At 42.1% G+C, this 15,265-nt stretch overlaps 1 protein-coding gene across 1 annotated transcript in view; it reads left to right on the top strand.

The window, feature by feature from the left end:
* Positions 1-14,253, top strand: part of CCBE1 (collagen and calcium binding EGF domains 1) — a 422,834-nt gene extending 408,581 nt beyond the window's left edge. The window contains exons 8-12 of the mRNA XM_088476536.1: positions 1,689-1,809; positions 5,275-5,414; positions 5,898-5,933; positions 6,966-7,001; positions 12,973-14,253. Of these exons, the coding sequence (XP_088332662.1) occupies positions 1,689-1,809; positions 5,275-5,414; positions 5,898-5,933; positions 6,966-7,001; positions 12,973-13,206 (567 nt within the window). The 3' untranslated portion in view covers positions 13,207-14,253. The remainder of the gene's footprint in view (positions 1-1,688; positions 1,810-5,274; positions 5,415-5,897; positions 5,934-6,965; positions 7,002-12,972) is intronic.
* Positions 14,254-15,265: the final 1,012 nt, after the last annotated feature.

Genomic DNA, 15,265 nt, shown 5'->3' with positions numbered 1-15,265 from the left:
GACAGGTCGGGATCCCGGCACCAGTATCCCGACCGCCGGCATCCCAAAGTTAAGAATCGGGGTGTTAGGGGAAGTTTAAGGTTAGGGTGCGGGGTTAGGGCTAGGCACTAGGGGGAGGGTTAGGGTTAGGCACCGGGGAGGGAGTGTTAGGTTTAGGCTATGGGGAGAGGCAGGTTAGGTTACGGTTAGAGTAGGGGTTAGGAAAATACTTACCTTCGTTCCTAAGGTTGTCGGGTTTCTGGCTGTCGGGATGCCGACAGCCAGGATTTCATACCCAACCTGTTACTGCAATGTGCTCTGTATAGAAGTTACTAATATGCAGTTTGCTTTGTATAGTAGTTACTAGTATGCACTGTGCTTTGTATAGTGGTTACTAGTATGCACTGTGCTTTGTATAGTGGTTACTAGTTATACACTGTGCTTTGTATAGTGGTTACTAGTATGCACTGTGCTTTGTATAGTGGTTACTAGTATGCACTGTGCTTTGTATAGTGGTTACTAGTATGCACTGTGCTTTGTATAGTGGTTACTAGTATGCACTGTGCTTTGTATAGTGGTTACTAGTATTTACTGTACTTTGTATAGTGGTTACTAGTATGTACTGTGCTTTGTATAGTGGTTACTAATATTTACTGTACTTTGTATAGTGGTTACTAGTATTTACTGTGCTTTGTATAGTGGTTACTATTATGCACTGTGCTTTGTATAGTGGTTACTAGTATGCCCTGTGCTTTGTATAGTGGTTACTAGTATGCACTGTGCTTTGTATAGTGGTTACTAGTATGCACTGTGCTTTGTATAGTGGTTACTAGTATGCCCTGTGCTTTGTATAGTGGTTACTAGTATTTACTGTGCTTTGTATAGTGGTTACTAGTATGCACTGTGCTATGTATAGTGGTTACTAGTATGCACTGTGCTTTGTATAGTGGTTACTAGTATGCCCTGTGCTTTGTATAGTGGTTACTTGTATGCACTGTGCTTTGTATAGTGGTTACTTGTATGCACTGTGCTTTGTATAGCGGTTACTAGTATGCACTGTGCTTTGTATAGCGGTTACTAGTATGCACTGTGCTTTGTATAGCGGTTACTAGTATGCACTGTGCTTTGTATAGTTGTTACTAGTATGCCCTGTGCTTTGTATAGTGGTTACTAGTATGCCCTGAGCTTTGTATAGTGGTTACTAGTATGCACTGTGCTTTGTATAGTGGTTACTAGCATGCACTGTGCTTTGTATAGTGGTTACTAGTAGTAATAAGTGGCCATAGGTCCCTGCTCATGCAGGTATTACAGTAATGTCCTTTATCAGATGAGGACACAGGTGATGTCACGTGGCAGTGATACAGTACAGATGCCACCTGTGAGCCAGACCATCTCTATTACAATATGTATAACTTAGTGTTGAATTTTAGTTTAGGTTGCGGAACTTTCATTGTATTATTTAGCTGTATTTAATGTATGGATATACTAACTGGGATGGAAAATTTCTTACCAAAGTAAACTTATTCTTTTAAATACAATAAACTTCCCAAAAGGAAAGAAGGAAACATAAACCCCAGCCTATTTATATAATTACACCACACTTATGACATTACATATTTTACTGGCTTAGCTGATTACTATTATTAATTATTGTGTTTTGTTTGTTTGGCTGCTACTGGTGTACTAATAACACTGTTGCTTTCCCGTAGCTGGCCTTACTACCGAACAGCGTGTCTGAGATCAGCAAGCACATCACAGCTGACAAGGTCCTAGCCTCCACCATGTATGTCCAAGGACCCCCTGGTTTACCGGGTGCACAAGGACCCCCAGGTAACAACACAACTCATTCATCTCTCCGCAGTGCTGCTTGTGCTTGTTGGCAACTATCAATCATGTGTATACTGTATGACATTCACAAGAAATAAAATAAACATGAGATCCAGGGATGGATTAGCCGCAGATCTTAACTAGTTTTTTCCCAGTAGGCTGATGGCTGCATGTGGCTACCTGGAAACCACATGATGTCTTTTATTTTTATTTTTTTTCTTTCCTATCGCTTAAGTGTTAATTTTTTTTCACCTGGGGATACGGGGATGCTCTTAGTATTGTGCTGCAGTCACTAGGGTGCTCTCTGTATTGTATGGTAGTCACTAGGATGTGTAGTAGTTTATTATATTGTATACGGTCACCAAGATGTCATCTTTATTGTATGGTGGTCACTGGGATGCTCTCTATATTGTATAGCTGTAATTAGAATGCTCTCTAGATAGTATGACAGTCATTCGGATGCTATCTCTATTGTAAGACAATTTCTGTGATGCTTCCTGTATTGTACAGCCGTGGCCAAAAGTTTTTGAGAATGACACAAGTATTGGTTTTCACAAAGTTTGCTGCTTTACTGATGGCATGACACTGGACTGATGGTAGCGCTCACCATTCCTTCTTCGGACAAGCATTTTTCCAGATGCCCCAAACAATCTGAAAGGGGATTCATCAGAGAAAATAACTTTACCCTAGTCCTCGGCAGTCCAATCCCTGTACCTTTTGCAGAATATTAGCCTGTCCCTGATATTTTTCCTGGAGAGAAGTGGCTTCTTTGCTGCCCTTCTTGACACCAGACCATCCTCCAAAGGTCTTCGTCCTGTGTCATGCCAACAGTAAAGCATCCAGAGACCATTCATGTGTGGGGTTGCTTCTCAGCCAAGGGAGTGGAATCACTCACAATTTTGCCTAAGAACACAGCCATGAATAAAGAATGGTACCAAAACATCCTCCAAGAACAACTTCTCCCTACCATACAAGAACAGTTTGGTGACGAACAATGCCTTTTCCAGCATGATGGAGCACCTTGCCATAAGGCAAAATGATAACTAAGAGGCTCGGGGAACAAAACATTGAAATTTTAAATCCATGGCCAGGAAACTCCCCAGACCTTAATCCCATTGAGAACTTGTGGTCAATCCTCAAGAGGTGGGTGGACAAACAAAAACCCACAAATTCTGTCAAACTCCAAGCATTGATTAGGCAAGAATGGGCGGCCATCAGTCAGTATGTGGCCCAGAAGTTGACTGACTGCATGCCAGGGCGAATTGCAGAGGTCTTGAAAAAGAAGGGTCAACACTACAAATATTGACTCTTTGCATAAACTTAATGTAATTGTCAATAAAAGCCTTTGACCCTTATGAAATGCTTGTAATATTACTTCAGTATACCATAGTAACATCTGACAAAAAGGTCTAAAAACACTGAAGCAGGAAACTTTGTGAAAACCAACACTAGTTTCATTCTCATAACTTTTGGCCATGGCTGTATATAAGTCCCTAAACTGCCTGCCGTTGTTGTTACCAGTCTACAATTGTGTGTTGCATTGGCCTCTCCTAACACCAATGCGGCTAGAGATAATGGTGTGCATAGCCCATCTACTTTTCTGTTGGCCCACCTTTAGTTGATTTGGTCCCACCTGCATGAGGCCACTTTTAGATTGTTTTTTTCAGGACTTCTTTAAATTATCAATCCACCTCTGATGAGGTTATAGAAGGAGTCCGTATCGCAATAAAATAACCCTTAATTGTTTTTATAGCAGTGATGTAAAAAAATTTTTTCCTTTCCCACTGTATCATTTGTGATGACATTCATCTATATATGAGGCATTACATTACATAGTTCTCGGCTGACCAAACTCATGATCCATTTGCATGGTTAGGACCTGATTCAGAGTCTGGACTAAATCAAAACAGGAGCAATCTGCACCTTGGTAAAACCAGGTTGCACTGGAGTAAGGGTTATGGATGGCCATCGGCCATCGATGATTCAAAATCATCGATGGTTTATGGCCGATATCAAATACTTTTACTATCAATGGCAGAGAGCCAATTGTTCTTTGCCATGAATGGATGAGTGGGAGATGATTTTTTTCTCTAGATGGGACAAAGCTTAGTCCTGCCCCCTGGTGCCAGCTAAGCCCCTGTTTTTGATTGACCTGCGGCCCGCCGTTCCCCACCGCAGCGGTGACCATCGAGGGGTACTAATTCAGGAGAGATTCCATCAGAGAAGGATCACTGGGCTGCTTTGGATTTTCCTGAGATTAACTGGTTAAAACAAAAACATACAGTAACCTAAACCTGGATGTAGAGACCTACAGACCTTCTGAGGGGACACAGAAAACCATAGTTTTACTGTAATGGGGGTTTCAGGAGACATTGCCACAAGATGTTCCCTGAAGCAGATACAAGACTCCATCATGGGAGCCAACTTTTTAAAAATGGTTGAGGATGGTTTTGTTCCCAGCACAAATATATTGCCTGCCTGAGGACCCACAAGGCTGGCCATGATGGTCTCCAGTTGTTGGACCACATGGTTCCTATAGCTATAAAAATTAAAGGAAATGTGGGGGAGATGTGTTAAACCCTCTAAAGAATGGACGGAATCGGTATGAAATACCGACAGTCGGGATCCTGGTGGCCAGAATCTCAACGCCGTTATCCCGTCATGCTTAACATACCAACACTTGCTGGTCGGTATGCTAACCCTCCCCCTCTCCCTACCCTAACCCTAATCTTTGGTGCCTAACCCTAAACCCCCCTTGTGTCTGAACCTGCCCTCCCCCTCCCTGCACCCTAAACCGAAGCCTCCCTCTTAGTGCTTAACCCTAACCCTCCTCCTAGTGCCTAACCCCTAAACCTAACCCTCTCCCCAAACCTGTTACTTACTTATGGCATCCTGGCGGTCAACATGCCAGCACCAGGATTCTGACCGGCGTCGGTATTCTGGCGCCGGTCATGTGAGCGGGTAGAATGTAAGCTCTTACGAGCAGGGCCTCTACCCTCTTGTGCTTCTCCTTACTTTTCTTTTAGCCTACTTCTTACCCCCCTCCAGGGCACCTAACACTTGGTTGCTTACGCTCTGTTGCATATCTGGGTGTTATGGTCACTTATGTATCAATGTATATTATCCATGTCCTTGTCCTATTTTGTACTGTAAGTCAGTTGTCAAATTATTTCTTTATGTACTTTGTAAGGGGCTGCGGAACACTTGTGACGCCATATAAATAAAGGATAATAATAATAATACCGAATGGAGAAGTGTCTAAAGCAACTAATCAGCTTCTATCTATCATTTTATACAATGTACTTGATAAATGCTAGCAGCACGCTGACATTGATACATCTCCCATCATGTGCTTAATACTGCAATACGTAAATACTGCTCACGCTCACCATTTTTACTATGCAGAATATGTTATCATCATATTATCATTTCTAGGACTTGATCATATGTTGATTTTGTTCCTCAAAGGATTACCTGGTCCCAAAGGAAGTGCCGGACAATCCGGTATACCCGGACCTCCTGGACCACCAGGCCCCCGAGGATTTATGGGACCAATGGGACCATCTCCTGAGATATCCTATGTTAAACAAGGGAAGAGAGGCCCTGTGGTGAGTATTGTGCAGGCATTTAAAGAGCAACTAAAGCTAATGTATGAAATACGTATACATAAAATAACTGAGCATGTCAACTCGATCAGCCCACCCTGTTCTCTGTTTTAGGAGGGAGGGGCTTCTCTAGCTAAGCAGGCAGTGTTAGACTGACAGCTGGACAGCCTTGTTTTACATAATGCACATTGTAGGGTTGAGGATTCTTACACAGGGGCGTGGCTAATGACATCTCAGCATTCTCATCTACATTAGATCCCGTTAGGAACATGCTATATATGCGAAAGATGATGTCAATAATTAGGGGGTGGGAGAATACATTTTTAAAAGCGCTGTACCGTCAGGTTAACACAGAATAATTTATTTTACTTTTATGATTCATATCTGATAATTCCTGGTTTTGGGGTCCAGTGGTCCTTTATTTATTTTGTACTCTACACATTTTTGGGATTGCAGTGTCCTAAAATAATCTGGTTTCTCATGTAGGGCCCACCCGGAGCTCCAGGGAAGGACGGATTGAAGGTATGTGTACTAAATGACTATTTTATCATGTCCTACCTCCAGCAGATCAATAGTGGAATGCCTCATTGGCTTGGCCATACCCGCTGCTATTCTGTCTACCCAAAAGAAATCGGAGATAGAGTCACACGGACCAATTTGCGCACACACACACAAATAAAATGAGTTTGTAGCTTACATCTGGCATCACGCAGGCTGATAGTGGTCATCTTCTGACCGCTGGACAGTGCTGTGACCTCCTCGGGGCGGGCTAGAGACTTTCTTCTGACATATGATGAATGGGCCTTGCTATATTGGCTGTTTTTGCTCTTTTTGCATTATTTATACATTTGCCTCCCAATCTAGACCAGTGGCCCAATGTCAGTAAGGGGAAATATATTGGGAAGCAATTCTTGATGGGTGGGAAAACTGCTTAGGCTCGAAGGTTAGAATACACTATGGACATTGATGCAACATTAAGCATTTGAATTGTATTAAGTTACATCAGTTATTTATGACCAATTTCAACTGTGCATCAGGCCCTATATTCTTAACCATTTAGAAAAGCACACTTATCTACCCTATTTGGACCTCCCAGGGGTTGGATCCAAGGGCAACTGTGGCATAACAGTGACTCCAGTCATCATTCAGAGTAGTCATGATGTCTTGTCACACAGCCGGGCGATGACGACATGGTTTGCATCAAACCGCTTCATTAAGGCATAACCCCACTTACTTCTGAAGAAACCATAACGGGATCCGCAGGTGGCCCTACTCTTCTGGAATATTCAGGAGATTCCCGAATTAGGCAAGTGCAGTATTTAGATGATAGTAAGAAGTAGGCTAAAAGGATGGGAACGAACTGTATAAATGGTAATTTTTTTTTTCAAGAAAATTTTTAAAAAGTGGTAAAAAAAAGTGTGAAACTGCACGATTCAAATTTTATTTTATTTATTTATTTATTTTTTTAAATTGCGATATTGGTATCTAATGTGAGAAGAAGAAGAACGCAAGTGTTACTATCCATTTAAACAAATATTTATTTTGTTTTCCTAGGGTGACAGAGGAGCTCCTGGTCCAAGAGGTCTCCCGGTGAGTTCCAAGCGCTATCTGCTGAGATCCGTACATCACAGAACTGGTTGTATACATGTATCTTAGGAGGCTCAGGGACATTCTAATCTCCTCGCAGATATTTAATTACTGTTTTTAATTTGAATAGACATGGGCACTAAAATACTGTAATTGCAGCCGGTGAGGAGTTTCTATTGTATGCACTCCCGCTCATGCGTGTTAAGCTTTGAACCGGAGGGGATCTAGCGACCCCTAAATCAAACTTCCAGGAGGGATAGAAATACAGAAATAAGATGCAATATAAATTCAGCATATGAGCTAGCGATGGGCTGGAAAGACGATTATTGCCAGCGATTCGGGGGAGAAAGTCAGGAACGCCATATTATCAGGAGAGGATGCATTCCGCTTATACTATTTTTTACTTTGAAAGAAAAGAACACGCAGCTTATTATTCATTAGATATCATTTTTATGATCAGACTTTTATTTTACAATTAAATCTACCTTGTGGTTTTATTACTACAACTGTGCGCTTTTCTCCTGGGTATTTCTGCATACATTTATCTCTGGGTTTCATAATGCTATTTAGAACCACCCCATAAAGTACGAATGTTCAGATACAATATGTTTTTTATTTACAAATTACGGCGGCTTGGATAAAAAACACAATTATACGGAGAAGCTGCATAGTGGTACGGTTCATAGGGTAATTGTGCGATAGACTTCGGACTGAATTAATTTTTGTCCACATTCTCAAAAATATAAAATATACTCCCCCCTTCCTCAGCGTATTAATAAAAAAAAAAGAAAAGTTTTTACCCCTTTGATGCTTATAAAACATATGGATGGAATCTCATCATATTTGAGAGCATTTAAGGACCTCATTCAGAGTCCGTCGTAAGCGGCCGCTCAGTCGTAACCACCGATGTTCGCAAAACAGCGCATGCATAAGTCTCGCAATGCGCGTGCGCAAACTAGCTGTTGCAATCGGAAATTTGTCTCTCCTTCAACTTGGCCAGGTCGTTAGTTTGAGTGACAGGATGAGGCGTTTGTGGGTGGTAACAGGGGAAGGTGCTTGTGAACGGGGGAGTGGAGATCCGAACGCAGGCGTGCCTGACTATGCAAACGGCGTTTTATGGGAGTGCATAATTAACTAAGTAGTGTCATGGCACATGTGACATGGGAGGTTTTGACACTGACTTGATCGTAGTGCTTAAGAGAGGGTATGGTCAACCTTAAGCTCTACGACCAGCTCCGATGGTTCCCGATGGTCTCGATTAATCCTTATATGCCCGGAGATGACGTGTATTGCGAACGAGAAGGGGGCGTGTTTTTAGTCTTACTGCCGCATCCTCCCCTCGCTCGTCCAGCTAACGATCCCATCTTAACGATGCAACTTGCGAGCACTTCATTTGCATATCCGGCCCCTTTTCCCTTACGACCGAGCGGCCGCAACGACCGACTCGGAATGAGGTGCAATGGGGGGTATTTTAGGTTAACGGTAAAGGGCAGAAATATGTTTCAACACACGTGACCTCTCTTCTCTACAGTATGCCTTATCCAGCTCATGTGCAGTATTAAGCTAGTATAGTCTTCAGGAGGATATTGCTGATATAACTTTGTGGGATGGCACTGCTGGTATAAGGTGCTGCAGGGCACTGCTGGCATAATGTGTAAGATCATAGCTAATATAATGTGTGAGGTCATTGATGGTATAATATGGGTTGGGTATTTGAGTCTGACAGTTAAAATGTCGACACTCACAAGGACACAGAGAGGTCGAACCCAGAATGCTGACATGTTAGTAAGGCAATTTAAAGCATTTTAACAGTGTCGGCTTTATCATTTCTAACAGGATGGTAATGTTTGAAACTGTAAAGCCGTTAAAATGCTTTAAATAGCATTATTCAGGGCCGGATTAAAACTTGTGGGGGCCCCCGGTGCAACTAAGTTGTGGGGGCCCCAACCAATCAAATTGACGCTAACCACCTGTTGCCACCACTGGCATTTGTTAGGAACACTGGGGTCAGTAGAGCCGGCAGGGAGGGTGGTCTCTGGGCAGCCAGGTGCAATCTTACAGGGCAAGGTTGCCAGCTGGAGCCCCCCATCACAGCCGCAATGGGCAGTGGAGGGCAGAACGCACACAGATGCGCTACCTACAGGGCCCCGACGTCCGGCGGAAGGAGCCGGACAGGAGCAACCCGGACCTCCTTACCATAGGGAAGGAGCGGATTGCGAGCCCAGAGCAGGAGCAGGAGCATTCGCCATCTGGAGTTGAAAAATGCTCCCGCAGTCAAGCTCCGAAAATAATATATGTTCTGAGCTTGATGAATTCTGTCCCCATACTAGTGTATGCGGACAGCGGACCAATCTGGGAGAGGAAGGTAAGTAGGCGATATCTTGATAAATGGCCCGATAACTTAATTTTTACAATTGCAGGTAAAAAAGTGTATTTTCACCTGCTTTTGTAAAAATTAAGTTATGATTAATAGGCCCCATAATATGTAATATAGCACTGGTGGCATAATAACCTGGATGGCACTGATGGTGCAGTGTGTGAGGGCACAGCTAGTTTAATGTGCAGGAGGGCACTACTGTATAATATACAGTCAGGTGCATAAATATTGGGACATTGACAGAATTTTCATATTTTGGCCTCTATTCACCACCACAATGGCTTTGAAATGAAACAAACAAGATGTGCTTTAACTGCAGACTTTCAGATTTAATTTGAGGGTAATTACATCCAAATCATGTGAACGGTGTAGGAATTACAACGGTTTCTATATGTGCCTCCCACTTTTTAAGGGGCCAAAAGTAATGGGACAAACTAAACAATCCTAAATCTAACTTTCACTTTTTAATACTTTGTTGCAAATCCTTTGCAGGCAATTACAGCCTGAAGTCTGGAACGCATAGACATCACCAGACACTGGGTTTCATCCCTGGTGATGCTCTGCCAGGCCTCTACTGCAAATGTCTTCAGTTCCTGCTTGTTCTTGGGGCATTTTCCCTTCAGTTTTGTCTTCATCAAGTGAACTGCATGCTCAATCGGATTCAGGTCAGGGGATTGACTTGGCCATTGCATAACATTCCACTTTTTAGCCTTAAAAAACTCTTTGGTTGCTTTTGCAGTATGCAGGGTTATTGTCCATCTGCACTGTGAAGCGCCGTCCAATGAGTTCTGAAGCATTTGACTGAATATGAGCATATAATATTGCCCGAAACACTTCAGAATTCATTCTACTGCTTTTGTCAGCAGTCACATCATCAATAAATACAAGGGAACCAGTTCCATTGGCAGCCATACATGCCCACGCCATAACACTACCACCACCATGCTTCACTGATGAGGTGGTATGTTTTGGATCATGAGCAGTTCCTTTCCTTCACCATACTCTTCTCTTCCCATCACTCTGGTACAAGTTGATCTTTGTCTCATCTGTCCATAGGATGTTGTTCCAGAACTGTAATGGCTTTTTTAGATGTTGTTTGGCAAACTCTAATCTGGTCTTCCTGTTTTTGTGGCTCACCAATGGTTTACATCTTGTGGTGAACCCTCTATATTCACTCTTGTGAAGTCTTCTCTTGATTGTTGACTTTGACACATATACACCTACCTCCTGGAGAGTGTTCTTGATTTGGCCAACTGTTGTGAAGGGATTTTTCTTCACCAGGGAAATAATTCTTCTGTCATCCACCACAGTTGTTTTCCGTGGTCTTTCGGGTCTTTTGGTGTTGCTGAGCTCTCTGGTGCGTTCTTTCTTTTTAAGAATGTTCCAAACAGTTGATTTGGCCACACCTAATGTTTTTGCTATCTTTGATGGGTTTGTTTAGATTTTTCAGCCTAATGATGGCTTGCTTCACTGATAGTGACAGCTCTTTGGATCTCATATTGAGAGTCGACAGCAACTGATTCCAAATGCAAATGTCACACCTAGAATCAACTCCAGACCTTTTACCTGCTTAATTGATAATGAAATAACGAGGGAATAGCCCACACCTGTCCATGAAATAGCTTTTGAGTTGATAGTCCCATTACTTTTGGCCCCTTAAAAAGTGGGAGGCACATATAGAAACCATTGTAATTCTTACACCGTTCACCTGATTTGGATGTAATTACCCTCAAATTAAATCTGAAAGTCTGCAGTTAAAGCACATCTTGTTTGTTTCATTTCAAAGCCATTGTGGTGGTGAATAGAGGTCAAAATATGAAAATTCTGTCAATGTCCGAATATTTATGCACCTGACTGTATGTGGTATAATGTAGGGTAGTGCTGAAAAAATGATGAGGTCATTGCAGGCATAATGTGCTGTAGGATACTGCTGGTATGATGTGGGAGAGCACTGCTGGTATAATCGTATATAGGGCACTGCTGGTATATTGTAATATAGGTCACTGCTGGTATAATCTACTATAGGCCACACAGCTTCCACAGGGCACTGCTTGTATGAGGTGAGGGAGTGCAATGCTTTTATACTGTACTGTAAGGCACTGTTGGTATGAGGTGAGGGAGTGCAATGCTTTTATACTGTACTGTAAGTAACTGTTGGTATGAGGTGAGGGAGTGCAATGCTTTTATACTGTACTGTAAGGCACTGTTGGTATGAGGTGAGGGAGTGCAATGCTTTTATACTGTACTGTAAGGCACTGTTGGTATGAGGTGAGGGACTGCAATGCTTTTATACTGTACTGTAAGGCACTGTTGGTATGAGGTGAGGGACTGCAATGCTTTTATACTGTACTGTAAGGCACTGTTGGTATGAGGTGAGGGAGTGCAATGCTTTTATACTGTACTGTAAGGCACTGTTGGTATGAGGTGAGGGAGTGCAATCCTTTTATACTGTACTGTAAGGCACTGTTGGTATGAGGTGTGGGAGTGCAATGCTTTTATACTGTACTGTAAGGCACTGTTGGTATGAGGTGAGGGAGTGCAATGCTTTTATACTGTACTGTAAGGCACTATTGGTATGAGGTGAGGGAGTGCAATCCTTTTATACTGTACTGTAAGGCACTGTTGGTATGAGGTGAGGGAGTGCAATGCTTTATACTGTACTGTAAGGCACTGTTGGTATGAGGTGAGGGAGTGCAATGCTTTTATACTGTACTGTAAGGCACTGTTGGTATGAGGTGAGGGAGTGCAATGCTTTTATACTGTTCTGTAAGGCACTGTTGGTATGAGGTGAGGGACTGCAATGCTTTTATACTGTACTGTAAGGCACTGTTGGTATGAGGTAAGGGAGTGCAATGCTTTTATACTGTACTGTAAGGCACTGTTGGTATGAGGTGAGGGAGTGCAATCCTTTTATACTGTACTGTAAGGCACTGTTGGTATGAGGTGAGGGAGTGCAATGCTTTTATACTGTACTGTAAGGCACTGTTGGTATGAGGTGAGGGAGTGCAATGCTTTTATACTGTACTGTAAGGCACTGTTGGTATGAGGTGAGGGACTGCAATGCTTTTATACTGTACTGTAAGGCACTGTTGGTATGAGGTGAGGGAGTGCAATGCTTTTATACTGTACTGTAAGGCACTGTTGGTATGAGGTGAGGGAGTGCAATCCTTTTATACTGTACTGTAAGGCACTGTTGGTATGAGGTGTGGGAGTGCAATGCTTTTATACTGTACTGTAAGGCACTGTTGGTATGAGGTGAGGGAGTGCAATGCTTTTATACTGTACTGTAAGGCACTGTTGGTATGAGGTGAGGGAGTGCAATCCTTTTATACTGTACTGTAAGGCACTGTTGGTATGAGGTGTGGGAAGGCATTGCTGGTGTAATGTACAGTAGGGTGCTGCTGGTATGAGGTTCATTGAGTTCATTGCAGGTACCATATATGTTTTAGAATTAGGAGGACCCACTACTGTCTTGGTGCACAAGGAAGTCATAGTAATGTTATGTACAATTATGTTATTGTGTCATAAATAAAACAGGAACTTCCACATAATCAGTGCAAAAAAAATAAAAATAAAATTGTCTGTGTGTATTTGCAGGGGCCCCCCGGATCCTTTGACTTCCTGTTGTTAATGATGGCGGACATCCGGAACGACATTGCAGAACTTCAGGACAAAGTGTTTGGGCGCAGATCACATTCCTCTGCTGAAGAGTTTCCCTTACCTCAGGAGTTCTCTAACCACCATGACACAATGGACTTTGGTTCGGGAGAGGACTACAAACAAAGGACTGTGGCAAAGAACTTACGAACAGATAAAACAAACCACCATTAACCAACATGAGCTGGGACAAAAATTATTTTAAGTTTTTCCATTGTATAAAACGATGCACTGATAATGTAAAGAGTATCTATTTTTGACTTTTGAATTTATTGTTAAATAATATTATTATTATTTGTATTCATGTTTTGCTCCTCATTTGTACAGTAGCTTATTTTAAGTGGTATTCACAGGAGGGAAACCGGAGATCTAACTTGTTCATTGGCAAGTTACGTACTTTTACAGTTGGCTTAGAAAATTTTTGTAAAATTTTAAGAGATTTTTATTCCTACCTTTAGACAACTTTCATAGATTTTTTTATACATCGATCCCTGCAACATTTACTTTTAAGTACATTAATATTGACCCATACAGTTCCTTTGCAACCATGATATCCCATTATATAATCAGCGTATCAGTAGGAAGCTCCATCAGTAGGGTAACGACCTATGCTTAAGCAGTCAAGGCAATATCAGACCTCACCAATTCAGGACTAGAAGGCTCCATAGACTGTGTAAAAGCCCTCATCTCATTCAGAACAACTAGAGAACTAAAGAGAGGAAACTCTACTGGACATGTCAGCCTCTTGCGACTCCTTGGACCCTATTGTCACCAATAATCTAGTAGTTTATCAAGGTTGACCTTGAATACAACACAGGTCAACTGTGTGCATATATCTCCATTGTACCCAAAAATCAGCTTTATGTTATATCAATGGGAAAATACATTTCCATGAAGGCGTTAGTAAGAAACAAACAAAAAAGCTAAAAAATTTTTTTATATCTAGTCAAAGTTGCAGAGAATCAAGTACAAACCAACATAGTAAAGTTATCTGCAGGTAATAACCCCCCTTTAAGAAGAAAACACACTACAAATGTCATACTTGCTGATATAATAGACTGCGATGTGAATTGAAAAAAATCTGGGTAAAAAAGCAAGAGGACATTATGCAATCTATATGGGATTATAATGTCATTTATGTACTAGAAAAAGTACAGCACAATGGGCTATTAAACAGTGAACTATTTTCCACTGGCATAAAAGGATTTACTTTTACTTAAATCACTGGGAATTTTCTTCAATCATTGCATTTAGGTGTAAAAATAGCAAAGAATCAGACACGATTTTTCATTTTCCAACTGTTTTTGGTTCATTGGAAACTTTGGGGTCTATTTACTAAGCCTTGGATGGAGATAAAGTGCCCACCAACCAGCTCCTAACTGTCATTTTTCAAACACAGTCTGTGACATGACAGTTAGAAGCTGATTGACTAGAACTTTATCTCCATTCACCTTATTTCCATTCAAGGCTTAGTAAATAGACCCCAATTTGCTCCTAAATGAAATGTTGTAAATGAGCACTAATATGTTGGTTTGGGAGGCTTATGTAATAACGTGGCGTATTGGAACACATAGCAAAAACATGGAATTATAGCACACCGATGGCCACTGAGACATCCAGCAGGCCTGGTTACTGGGGGGAAAGGCCATTAGAGGCTCCGCTATTATGCTTTATCATGGTGCACATTCATAAGGTGCGTGTTGCCATGAAGAGGTTGAATGTGTAGGGTGGGCATGGTTGTGACATCACAGATGGGCTTGGCTATGCCTCTTCTGCACTCTTGGCTCCCCACAGAGGCTCCTCCCCTTTCACGACCCCTAAGCACACTGACTGACTTTGGCAATGTGATTCTATAAATCATGGTCACCTCCCACAGAATAATGCCACAAATAGTGGCATCATGCTGGTGGGGGAGGGGGACGTAACTATGAGAATACGATTGATGGCAAATCACGCCATCGTATCCCTGCCTACCCCACTTCACTAGGGAAGAGGGCGGGATCTGGAGAAATTCTGGAGTCTCTAGCTCGTACCAGGAGAGTAGACAAGCATGGATTACCACTGTCATTTCTACAGAGTTGTATAGAAAATAAAAGCCAAAATCTGATTGGTTTCTATAACTAAAGAAAATTTGTGCACCTTGCAACATTTTTTAAATAAGCCCCTTTATTTGTTAACCCTTTCCGCTTTTCTCAGTGCCCAGACATACTGGGGGCAATTTCCAAGAAACCTT

The sequence above is a fragment of the Taudactylus pleione genome, unplaced genomic scaffold, assembly GCF_031769625.1.
Source record: "Taudactylus pleione unplaced genomic scaffold, aTauple2 ptg000189l, whole genome shotgun sequence".
In the NCBI taxonomy this organism is placed as follows: Eukaryota; Metazoa; Chordata; class Amphibia; order Anura; family Myobatrachidae; genus Taudactylus; species Taudactylus pleione.
This window is presented reverse-complemented; position numbering and strand designations above follow the sequence as displayed.